This window comes from Nanorana parkeri, unplaced genomic scaffold (genome assembly GCF_000935625.1).
Source record: "Nanorana parkeri isolate BGI_ZX_2015 unplaced genomic scaffold, ASM93562v1 scaffold2348, whole genome shotgun sequence".
Classification (NCBI taxonomy): domain Eukaryota; kingdom Metazoa; phylum Chordata; class Amphibia; order Anura; family Dicroglossidae; genus Nanorana; species Nanorana parkeri.
This window is the reverse complement of record NW_017308616.1, coordinates 113,403-126,655: the sequence shown is the minus strand read 5'-3', so window position 1 is coordinate 126,655 and position 13,253 is coordinate 113,403. Positions and strand designations below refer to the sequence as shown.

Genomic DNA, 13,253 nt, shown 5'->3' with positions numbered 1-13,253 from the left:
ATGAAAGATGTAGATGATGATCTAAATCTCAGGTTAGGCAACTACTTTACAAACAATTCTGGCGATTTTCTTACTAAAACTACTGGTCACAGCCAGATATGTGGAAGCCCAACTGATTTCTACATCTATACTCTTATACCTTTGTACAACATACGTCCTGGACTAGGGATGATTCTTGTCATGTGTGCCTGGACGCCCACTTGGTTGATTTCTTGCATCGCTCCTCCCACCTGTGTGATGATTTAATTTCATTTTCTATCTATTTTTGAGCCATGATGGAAGAGAAATCTGTGAACCACAACTGTATGCCTGCCCATAAGCTCTTAAAGAAGCAGCGGTACCACGAAACGCGTAGAGCAAGAGTTGAGCACCTCCCCATGGAAAAATATCTATATTTATCATGGTTACATACTAATGATATCGCATAGAAATTACTAGCTGAACTATCCATTGTATACCAGTTGAGGAGGTGCAGGTTCATGATAGGCATACGATTTCAGAGTTTTGTAAATAAGACTATATATGTTAATGATTTTAATCTTGCTATATATTTTTAACAAACAAAGTTCACAATAAAATATATTTTTTATATATAAATTGAAGTGGTCCTGGTGGTGCTTTAAAAGTCATTTTTTTCTGTTCTTTCTTATCCAAGTGTATGTACAATACAGCAGCCAATCACTGGGTTTCTCTCAACCAGTGTTGCATCCTGGGATAGGGTACACATACTGGAGGGAATTGCCATGTGCTCAGACTAGTCAGGACCAGCAATAGATTAGGGCTGGGTGCTGTCCAGCCACCCCGCATGCTAGGCCTAACTCCTGGGGTGGGCAGAGGCTGAAGTGTGGGAAGAGTTTCCCTGGACCCCAAGTATAGAGGAGGCCTGTGCTGTTGTCAGATGAGGAGAACCAGAGAAGCTGATGTCTGCTGGAGGAGCCTGGAACAGAGAGGTCCTCTGGAGCATGGCTGGTGTCTCTCCTGTTGAGGATCTGTGCTCATCCCCTGCTCATCTGTTACGTCAATTACCATTCACTGTATAATGGTAATCTATACTGAGATGCTTAAGAGGTCTGGTGAGTCTGGAGTCTATGTCTGGTACACCCTGCATGTTTAGGATCCCTATACCCTCTCTCCCTAGTATAAAGAAGTTGCTAAAAGTTATTCAGCAATGCATTACTGGAGTGGACATCAGCTTTGTGGGCACTAGAAGAGGGTGGTTGAATGCTAATGGGGCAGCTGAAGATCAAAGCCCCTACACAGACTAGTGATGACCCGATTATTCCAGCTGCTCCTTAGTGGGTGAGTGCCACACCTGTTAATACCTGTTGTTAATGCATCAAAACACATAACATCTGTTGCCATTGACTTCTATTGGCCTTCCAACTCCCTAAAATGCAGACTAAAACAGACATGTTGTATTTCTCACAATGCACTGAATAGTGATGGGCTGAACACACCTTAGTTCAGTTCTTACTAGAACATGGAAAAAGTTCTAAATTGAATTTAGAACTCAATGGACGTCTATAGAACTCGTAAAATCAAATGTCCCCATTTTGAAGGCTTCTATGCAAGTTATTTGCCATAAAAAGGGTATGGGGATTCGGGTACTGCCCTGGGGCACAAGTATCAATGCAAAAAAACTCTTTTAAAAAATACAGTTTTTAAAAGAGCAGTGATTTTAACATTGCTTAAAGTGAAACAGTAAAAATGAAAAAATCCTTTAAAGATCGTGCCTGGGGGGTCCCCTTAAGCTGCCTGTAAAGTGGCACATCTGTACGATGTATAGAACCTGCTGCAGCAAAACTGACATTTATAAAGAAAAAAATGACACTTAAATTGCCAGTAATTGATCTTCCCTTAATATTGTAAACAACTGCTGGGGAGGCAGCCTGTATGAAGAGGCCACATTTTAGGATACTCAGAGGAAGTTTAGAGATTTTTTGAATAAATTCTGGTGCCTCTTTTGCAGACGGATGAAAGTAACAACAGGCGCTTTAAATTTGGGACTTTAGTGTTGGTGGTGCTTTCACATCATAACCCTTCAGAGTTATTCTTGACGAGTGCAGGATTGGACCCTGCTCTAAAAATTCAAATGATATATACCTGTCACACAGGTATGGAACAAATGGGCCTTTGGTGTTGGTGCCTCCACACTGTGACCCCTCACAGTTACTCTTGATGGGCGCAGGAATGGCAGGGCATAAACAAATTTAATTATATGCATCTGTCACACAGCTGTCTCCTTGTTGGCCTTTCAGACATGATGCAGGGCTTATTATAAAATTTTATTAGAGAATCTGGGATGGGAAATTGGTGCTTGTGTGCAATTTATTAAATGTGGTGCTTAGTGCACTATAAACTGTTGTGCAATGGTTTATTATGAAATTTAAAAAAATGTAAAAACCAAAAACCAAAAAAAAACCCAACGTGAACAAGTGGGACTAAGTGGGAGTTGTACATCACTTGTGAGATTATATACAGGATTTTTTATATGTACACATTCTATGAGATGTACTGGCACAAGGATATGTTTTTTGGTATTCACATTTTTTTTCTATGTTTATTATGGCTTATAGTGTCTTAGACCAAGAGTCAAGATTAGCACAGGCATTGTGCAACACAGATGTTGTGGATAACACAAAATTGTTTTATCACTTTGTGACAATTTCACAATTTATCACAATTTTCTCACATTTTAGGAATACATTTTTTGAGTTTGTGAAGCGCAGTGCTATTTTCTCACATTTCTTACAATATGCCCAAATTTCCCACTTCATTAACAAGAACCTTCCGTACTGCCTACCCTTTCCCCCTTTCAGAGACTCCTGTCCTCCCCTTCACAGAAAATGTCCCTCTCTTCAATTGTCCTCTCCCTGTGTTCCTCTATGCTCTCTGTGCGCCCCCCCCCCCCTTTCTCCTAGCACACATATCGCCAAGTGGGCTGCTCTGCTTCAGACTCCATTGGATGACACCGAGCAGCTGCTACTCCACGGTAGCTCTCGCTAAGAAAAGCCATTATATGTGAATCTTGGCGGGAAATCCAGTTTAAATTGATCCATAGAGCATTCTACGCAATTAAACTTTTATTAAAAAAAACTCCCCCCCAAATTGGTTGAGCTCCTGCCCCAAATGTCAGGTTTGTTCACCGGACTTGGAACATCTGATATGGTTATGCCCCCACAGCCAATTATTTTGGTCCACTGTCCTTTCTTACATAAATCTCATCTCAGGTTCCCAGCGGTCCCTCACACCGGCATTCTGCCTATTCCATGCTTTCAGTCCCATAGTAACGTCTACTCCTTGGGACCTTTCCCGCTGGGAGCATTTATGTATGATAGCAGCAAAGAAGGCGAAACTGACAAATTGGCTTACTTACTCCTTCCCCCCTCTCTAACAACCCTGAAAGACCTGCTACACAAATTACTGTCACTAGATAAATTGGACACCCATCTCAACCAAACTCAGATGGCTAAGTTCTTCCTCACCTGGACCCCGCTTCTATTGACCGAACTAGATACAGGACGGTTTAAGGAGGTGATGTTCTTATTCCAGGACACAAAATGGTATCTCGCCTCTAAGGCTGCTGGCTCTCTGGGGATGTTAGATGTCCTTTAACGTTCCAACCATAAACTAATACTGCTACGAATCCACTTGCAATCTCCTAGTCCTGGTCTTTTTTTTCCGTTCCTCACCCCGCCTGCCCCCTCCACTACAAGTCAATCCACTACAAGTCCAGTGAATTGATTGTGAAGTTGTTTGATATTGTTCTTGATTCTGCAGTTATTTGATTGTTCTCTTTTACTGCTATTACTTCTGTATGTATGATTACATTTATCCTACTGTGGATTGATCTGTTTGTCCAACAAAAAACTTTCAATAAAGATTACATGCTCAAAAAACAAAAATAAATATTTTTAAAAATGCAACAGTGTAAATGGGCCCTTATTAGAATTGCTGTGACTTCTGTTGAGTGCAAATCATTTTCTATTTGCAGCAAAAGCATTCAACAAAGAAATGTTTATTTACTACCAATTTTCCGGTATGACAGTTAGGTCTGTATACAGAAAATAGTTTTTGGTAGTAGCTGGAAAGCCAAAGAGTTATTTTACTCAAGGCTGATATTTCAGTTTTTGGTGGATAAAAGAAAAATGACAAGTAGCTAATTCAATCTAAAACAAACAAGGAATGTGCACATTTGGAGGGGCAATTAATGGTCATGCTAGTACAGACATGCTGGAGATTTTCATACTGTCTAGATGCTGAAGATATAAACAACCTAATGGTTTGTTATAACTTGGGTGTCAGTGCAAAATCTGTGCAATGATTTTCCAGGTCTTTAAACTTCTAATGGTCTTTATGAAGGGCATCTGCTCTCCTTGTTTGAGTTTTAATTTATTTTGTGTTATATAGAATGCAACAAAAGGAGAAGGGACACCTAAAGATCCAAGGTAGAAGCAGCAATTATAACCGTGAGACCAAAGATATCAGAAGCCAGTAGGCTATTCAGTCCACTAAACTCTACTTATTATTTAAATATCCGTTTGTTGAAGATTAGAAGGGAGATTGGGATATGACTATCAATAATAGTAGAAACATTTTGTTGAATTTCACAAGAGATCTAAAAAGCCATCAGGTGATAAACCCACTGATTCCACCTGTAGCTGAGCTATCACTTGGGTGAACTGACCCTTTAATTTGCATTTGAACTTTTAGTTTAAATCAGGTAAATATCTTTCAGGTGCATCAAAACAAAAGGTTTTCAATGTCTCACAGTTGATTTTTGATGCACCTAAAATTTATTAAGCTAATTTAAACTGAAGGTTCAATTGGACTTTAAACCTGTGTTTGATAAATAATGTGGAACTACATCCTGATTACAACATTCAGGCCTAGTTCACACTGGCTTCAAGTTATATAAGAGCAGCGTGTGCACCAGATTTTTGGCAAAGCATTTGTGAAGCTTTAAGCAGCTTTCTTTAAGCTTTTAAAGCATCTGTCTGCTTCAGCTTAGAACTGTTAAACACATATTTTAACGGGGAAGCAGGTTATACTTTAAACAAACTGTCAGTAGGCTTTCAACAAGTTTCAAATTTTACTTAAGCTTACTGAAACCTGTTAGCCTCTTGTTTAAAATAACAGTAAGAACTCCCATAAAGGTCTGAGGTTAACATTTCCAAACGGGCTGAAAGTAGCTTTAAAAGCTTCAACAATGCTTGCCAAAATCTCGACAAATGATCTGCAAAAGCTTATTGGTCACATACCTCTTATACAAGCTGATGCCTGAGTGTACTAGGTCTTAGTGTCTATGTGCATGTGCTTTTATGTTCATCAGAATGGCTTCTCTCACCATTAACTTGATGAGATTCAAAAGCACCTTGACGCAGCTAAGAAGGAGGTCAATGCAGTTTAGAAGGATATCAACTGAAGGATAAGCACAACTGTTAATGAATTCTGAATTCATTTCAGAAGTGTCTCAAACTAATCTAAGGCCCCAGTCACACCAGGACGGGTGCGGATCAGCACGTTTTCCAAAAAGGCGGTTTTGGGTGTTTTGAATTGCGTTTCAGAGCTGAAACGCAATTAAAAACTCCCAAAACTGCACTGATCAGCATGGTTCTATTAAAAGCTGTAGGGAAACTGTGCTGATCAGCATGGAAAAAAAGCTCAGGGAGCAATTTGGGCGGGAGGCGGTTTGGGTCCGCACAGTCGCGTGAACGGTCCCCATAGCAATGTATGGTATCCTTCATGTCGGCGGATCTGCACGGCCGAACCGCCCCGCCGAACCTCCCAGCCTTAAATGCTAGTGGAATGTATCTAAAAGCACTCTGCATTTTCTTATTGGTGCAAACCATTGCACACTACTCATCATATTTTGAAACCTTCTTACCTTCAAGAGGGACATATTCAATCTTGACCTCTGTGAAGAAAAAAGAAAATAACAGTGTAATTTCTTTATTTTACATTTCAATAAATATATCTATACCATGCATATTATACAAATGGGTAATTTAACTGGTAACAATAATTTATAATATATTGTAGCGATACAAAAGTGTTTTAAAGGAGAACTATGGGGTTAAGTCTTTTCCCCATAGTTCTCCTTAGGGTAACGGGAGGACACAAACTAGCGTCCGCCCGTCACCCTAGGCTCAGTATACCGCGAGCTGTAGCTCGCGGTATACTGAGACGCCGCAGCTGAAGCGGATCCCGACAATTGTGCCGGGATCCGCCCAGCTGCGTGACTGACAGCTGGCTCTGAGGCAGAGCCAGCTGTACCCGCCCCCTCCCCAGTCCATTCCGCCAGTCAGCGCTGGCGGATCGGAGCGGGGAGGGGGGAGTCCAGCCCCTCCCCTGTCACGGCAGAGAGCCGTGACAGGATCGAGAGGTGAGTGAAAGCCGGGATCTGTTCGCTCACCTCCCGATCTACTGAGCCGACCTGTGACAGTCTCATTGTCACAGGTCGGCTAGAACTATGAGGTGAGTGGAAATCACTCACCTCATAGTTCTCCTTTAAGGAAAACTCCAAATGTGCTTAAGATGTATAGCACAAATGACCATAGTATTACACAAATGTAGGCAGACTATACTACGCTAGAGTATTTATAGTAAAGGCAATAAAAAAACAATCTTTATTTTTGTAAAGAAGAATCACCTACTGTTAGACCATTTTTAAAAATGTGTGCAGAAAGTGCTACAGCTGTGCAACAGCCAGTTTTGCCAATCCTTGATCAGTCATGCACCACTTGGGCATTTCAAAATTCTGTGAAGTTTACTATTAATTATGATTAAACTGCATGTCTAGTCAAAATATTTCAAAAACCAATTTCAGTTTATTTTTTGCTGTCTGTGCCAATTTAGAAGATTTCCCATAACATTTTGTTCCAGAAACATACCAGGAAATCTCTACAAAGCAGGGAAAATTCCTCTCTTAGAAAGCAATCACCAGAAAATATGTCACTATTGGAAGATTTAACCTCATCCCTTGTTCTGTTGAAAACCAACATTACCAATCACTTCCTATTTTGATGACATTGCTCACTAGAACAAATAGGTGAATCAACCTAGTAGAGATGCAGATGCAAACTTGGCAGCATTTTTATTCTTTCCTCACTCATTATTACACATTAAGACCCAAAACACATAGGAGGTTATTCACAAAGGAGCCGAAGGATATAGCCGTAGGTTCGGCTTATCCTTAGGCTCACTTCGGCCGCTGGAGCCCTTTGGTTCAGTCGAACCAAAGGTCTGCTGTACAGGCTATTCACAATAGACCGTACAGCAGCCGAAGCATATGCTTTCTCCCCGCAAATGTAAACAAACAGTAAAAGAAAAAAAAAAAAAGTGTGGTCCAGTGGGAGTCTGTGGACTGTGGGGGGCTTATTTGTATCTGGGTACCCCTTTCAGAAAGGTACCCCAACTCATTCACTAAAAGGTTAAGTTAAAATGTAAATAAAGAAACCAGACTTTTAGAAAAAAATCCAGCGATGTCCACGATTTTTCTACCAACTTCACTCTGGTGAGTAACCACCCGAGAGGGATAGTTCGGAACAATTCGAAGCACATTGCTGTTTTTGCACATTTGTACATTTGCACACGGAACTTACCGTTCACCTGTTACCCGAGAGGGACAGTTTGGATCAATCTCAAGTACACTGCTATTTTTGCACATTTTTATTTGCACATGGAAACCACCTTTCACTTGGATTTTCTAAGCATTGGACACTGATTTTGACGTTTTAAACATTGTTTGTTTATTTATTCCATCGGAATGAATTTTAGTGGTTCTAATTGATTTTTGTATTTTGGTTAGACTGGTTTTATCTATACTTGTCTATGAAGCTAGTCCTGTTTTACACTTATATATTAGCTTCCATACTGACCTCGCCAGAATCAATTATAGCTTATTCTTTTGCTCATACAGCTACCTTTAGCGCTTTGTTTCTTTTGATCATACTAGATGTCCACGATGCCACTGACTTGTCAAAATAAAAAAAACCCCGACCCCGCCCATCTTCCTGCATGCGACAAACTCCCGCCGCAAAATGATCAATTTGACAGATGCCGGCTGAATGTAAACAGATAGGTGGAGTTAGTTGTGACATCACGGCTGGCTCCGCCTATCTGTTGATAGTTGGCCGACATGGGTCAAATCGCTATTGCAAGGTCTTGGCAAAATGACAATAAATGCCTGCGCAGTCAGCCGTGACTTCACAGCTGGCTACACCCATTTGTTGTCATGCAATGACAGGTCACTGTCCTCAGGTAGCATACAGCGAATTACTCACTACTGTTTGGCCCCTATGAGAATAGGGGCAAACAGCTGTGAATGAACTCCCAGACGTTTGTGTCAGCCGATCCAGATGTTGGATTTGGTTGAGTCGAACATGTTCTTCACTTCGGCTCTGCCAAACATGATGAGCATGTTCAGCTGAACCGAAGGGAGCCGAAGCCAGCCGATGTACTGCTGAAATCAGACATATTCAGCTGAAGTTTTCAAAAAGCATGAACAAGCTTTGAACATAGTTTTAAAGCACTTGAAAGGCACCATGTCTATCCCAGGTGTGTTAATTACAAATTTCAGTGAGGTTGTTACAACAAGCACTTCAATTCTCAGAAGCAAAAAGGTGTATTCACCAGTGTATCCCTAGCAGAAGAAAGGCTTCCCGAAGGTGTTTGAAACCTGTCAAATGCTTTTCATATGCCTGCTAAAGATGATGCTGCTTTAACTGACATTTACAAGCAAATATCTAAGAATGCCTATGAGTTTAAAGGCCATCTCCAGGCAAACAGAAAACTACCCTTGCAGTGTGGCTACCCGCGCATTGCAAGGGTTAACGCTCATTTATGCCTATGTGACCAGAGTAAAGCACTTTTATGTACTTGATATTTGGCGGTCAGAGTTTACCTCTCTCCCCTCTGCCCCTGCTGGTGGGATGTCCCTTGGTATCCTCACATCTAATGCAGATCTGTGGAACCTGCATTAGACATGATGATGATATCAGTAGCCTTTAGACTGCTGGGGCAAAGGAGAGAAGAAGCTGTGGGGACAGGCCTAGCATCCCAGAGGGAGTCGGTGGGAGTGGGGGATCAGGTAAGTAAAACAGCTTTTTCCTGTCCCCTAGGCATTAACAAACACTTAACCCTTGCAGCGTGTCGGTAACCCCACTGCAATGGCAGTTTTTTGGTTTGATCAGAAATTGGTCATGACCTTGATTTACTAAAGGAGAAGAACATGTTCACTTTCAAAGTTAATTTTTTACTTTGCAAAGTGAGTTTGCACCTATCTTTGCAAATGAGGAGACACAAAGTAAAGATTCACTTTGCAAGATGTACATGGTTTTATGGAACAGTATGATTTTCATAGACATTTTGACAGTGTACACTATCAGCACACATTTTGGCTGTAGAATTGTTTTTTTTTCTTTTGCAATTAGCTTGGCTTACATACAGCAGCACCCCAATAAAATGCATTTCAGATTGAAAAAATGCTTTTGTTTAGGTAGTTGTAGCAGCATTGCATGCTTTTTGCTGAAGCAAAAGTGACCTGCTGCTGGCCAATTTCTATGAAACTCTCATTAATTTAGGGGGTCACAGACAATTCAGCAATATAAAGTCATTGAGCGCAGGTAGGTATTTCAAGAATTAAGAGAATGCAGAGGATACAGCAGTGTAAAATTGGCAAGCAGCAGGACAATTTCAATAGACAAGATTTTACATACACAAGGGAATAGGGTTGCAATTACTAATGATCATATGTAACCGCTCCTGGGTCTCATAAACATGAATTATAATATTTGGTTTTCCCTCAAGCAAGTAGAGATCCCACAGTGGAGCTGAGTATAGTATATAATAATTATCAACATATAGTAATATCACAAATGTTTTAATTTTTAGAAAAAGTTGTACAAAATACCCACACAAAAAAACTGAAAAATACTTAGATTCAAATTTGATTTGGCTTAAGAGGAATTAAAGAATGGGCCCATATATTTAACTGACACCTCGTGCTTTTGAATGCATGGCATTGAAATAGACAACCCTTTGCTTTGTCCTTGAAATCTGAGCTATGTCAGAATTTGAAAGAACTTTAGTGTTAACAGCTGTTGAAGAATGTCAAAAGAAGGAGATCTGTCTTTTAAAATATGTTTGTAGAATGACATTTAGAAGTTCATGACTTGAGAGTTTTTGAAAGAGCCTTATAGAGAGAGTATAGAATATGACGTCAAAGTGAGGTTAGAATAGATTTCTAAAGTAGATGACCTTATAAGATTAGCCAATAGTTAACGTCACTTTAGAAATATAAGCAGAGAATACCTCTGAGAATGGGCACATTACATTACATCACACACAACACACAGAAGAGAACTTTACACGAGGAGAGATACACCCCATAGAAGAATACTTTGTTTTTACATCTGTTTTAAAGACTATTCTCGTCTAAAACCCTCACAAGCCTGTGTGACTTCCAAGAGACGAGGTGATATTCAGAGTACTCTAACTCTGCATTAACTTTGAACTATATTTTTGAATTATCTATTTGTATATTCATTTTTTGCTATATCATTGTATGCTGTTGACTTTATGCTATACAATGAAAGTCACAAGTTTTTTCATTCAACAACTGGACATTCTTTGATGAAGATTATAATCACCTTAAGACGCTTAAATCGTAAGTGTCATTCAAGAAATGTTTCTAACAAAAACCAACAGAGAACTAACATTTAAAAGTCTAAAAATTAAGCTTCCCTGCAATGGCTCGATAGAAAAAAAAAAAGGATGGTGGTTGCATGTAGTTATAATTACCCTACACTGGTAATAACAGTCATGGAAGCAATAGATCAACCGCTGATGTGTCGATGTTTATAAAATAACACTTTCACTCACTTGTTTCTTTGTAACAATCCAAGGGAAAAATTTTCCATTTGTAAACAAAATACCACAGTGGATAATTCACAGCAGAGTTGTAAGAAATAAACACTCCCTTGGAGCTTCTTGTAAGACAGGACCAAATTATCCATATGGAAACTGGAAGCAAGTGAAATAGCACGAGCAGCCTCAGGAGTTAAAGTTAACCCCGTAGTGACCCCATACAGCTGAGATCACAGTGGAAAGCCAGCTACATGCTAACATAAATCTTTGCCAAAAGTCTCTGATTATCATAGGGCCGTACTCGTAAAATTAGATAATAGCATACTTATCTCTTGAATCAGTGACAACATGTATCCCAGCTGCTGTTGTGGCTGCAGCCCTTCGGTTGATTCGGCAGTTTAGGGTATAGCGTGTCAGTGACGGCACGGAGCTGGCTTTCCACTGTGCTATTTCACTTGCTTCCAGTTTCCATAAGGATAACTTTGTCCTGTCTTACAAGAAGCTCCAAGAGAGTGTTTATTTCTTACAACTCTGCTGTGAATTATCCGTTGTGATATTTTGTTTACAAATGGAACATTTTTCTCTTGGAGTGTTACAAAGAAACATGTGAGAGAAAGTGTTATTTTCTAAACATCGACACATCAGCGGTTGATCTTTTGCTTCCACGACTTTTATTACCCATGTAGGGTAATTATAACTACATGCAACCACCATTCTTTTTTCTATCGAGCCATTGCAGGGAAGCTTCATTTTTAGACTTTTAAATGTTAGTTCTGTGTTTTTTTGAGTGGGTATTTGTACAACTTTTTCTAAAAATTAAAACATTTGTGATATTACTATATGTTGATAATTATTATATACTATACTCAGCTCCACTGTGGGATCTCTACTTGTTGAGGAAAACCAAATATTATAATTTAATAGACAAGACTAGGAATTTCAATTGTTTGCTGCTTTTGGGATTAGTGAATTTTAGGATTATCTGAATAAGATGTTCAAGTACTTGTATTCAAATAATGATACGCTTGTACCTAGGCTCTGGAGTGTAGAATACTGCCCATTTTCCTATTTGTGTTTTCTTATGGTGCTTATAATTCAGTAATAATTCAGTAATAATTCTTTCATAGAAATTCCTAAATTGACAACATTTCAACTAACATTGCCTAAAACTATATTTTAATGGATTTCTAGTTAAAGGAGAATTGAAATAAGTGAAATACACTTATCCCCATAATTAGAGCTGACGTGTGACATTGAAACAGTCGCAAGTTGGCTCTATTGATTTGATCGAGAACTGAGCGTTCACATACCGCTGCACACTGAATTCCCGATCTTCTCCCTGCGGATAGCGGTGACCACCAGGCATTCCCTCCCCTCTCTGTTCCTCCAGCGCTGACTGGATGGACAGGGGAGGGGGCGGCCACGGCTGCCTGTAGAGAGGCAGATCCAGCTGATGTGGTGGCTCTGTGGTGTCAGCATATAATGGGCAATAGCCTGCTATATGCTGAGTTTGAGGTCAAAGGAGTCCTACTGACCCAAAAGAGAAGTAAGGCAAAAAAAGTGTTTGGGCCATAGTTCTCTTTTAAAGTATTTCTGAATGTAAAAGTGTATTCATTTTGCTGGGACTTTAACTCTTCACCACTTAACCTAAAAAAAGTTTACATAGTTACATAGTTACATAGTATTTGGGGTCGAATAAAGACATACGTCCATCAAGTCCAACCCATATTGGTCCACGCATCATCTCATTCTTAGGGATACTGGTATCCCTGGATATTACGGTCCCTCAAGAAATTGTCCAAACGTTTCTTGAACAAATCTACACTCTTGGCTGAAATCACTGCCGATGGCAGTGAGTTCCAGACCTTAACCGCTCTTACTGTAAAGAACCCTCTTCGCCCATTGTGCTGGAATTTCTTCTCCACCAACTTTAGGTGGTGACCTCTAGTCTTTGTAATGGAGTTAATCTCAAACAGTTTGTTGCCAATGTTGCTGTCACCATTGAACATCTTGTACATGAAAATCATATCCCCCTTAATCTCCTTAATTCCAGCGTAAACATGTTTAAGGTCAGAAGCCTTGTCTCATAGCTCTGGTCCTCCATTCCCCTAATTAGTTTTGTTGCCCTCCGCTGGACTCTCTCCACTTCAAGAACATCCCTTCTCAGTACAGGCGACCAAAACTGGACCGTGCACTCCAGATGTGGCCGAACCAACGATCTATATAGAGGCACAATTATAGACTTGTCCCTGCAATACATCCCCTTCTTAATACAGGATAAGACCCTGCTAGCTTTTTTTACCGCAGCTTGGCACTGCAAGCTACCATTCAGTTTGTGGTCTACAATGACCCCCAAATCTTTTTCTATTTCTGACTTCCCTAGC

At 40.1% G+C, this 13,253-nt stretch overlaps 1 protein-coding gene across 1 annotated transcript in view; it reads right to left on the bottom strand.

The window, feature by feature from the left end:
* The window catches only part of LOC108801482 (myosin-binding protein C, fast-type-like), a 145,829-nt gene that overhangs the window by 37,206 nt on the left and 95,370 nt on the right, over positions 1-13,253 (bottom strand). Inside the window, exon 17 of the mRNA XM_018573363.1 lies at positions 5,888-5,917. Within this exon, the coding sequence (XP_018428865.1) occupies positions 5,888-5,917 (30 nt within the window). The remainder of the gene's footprint in view (positions 1-5,887; positions 5,918-13,253) is intronic.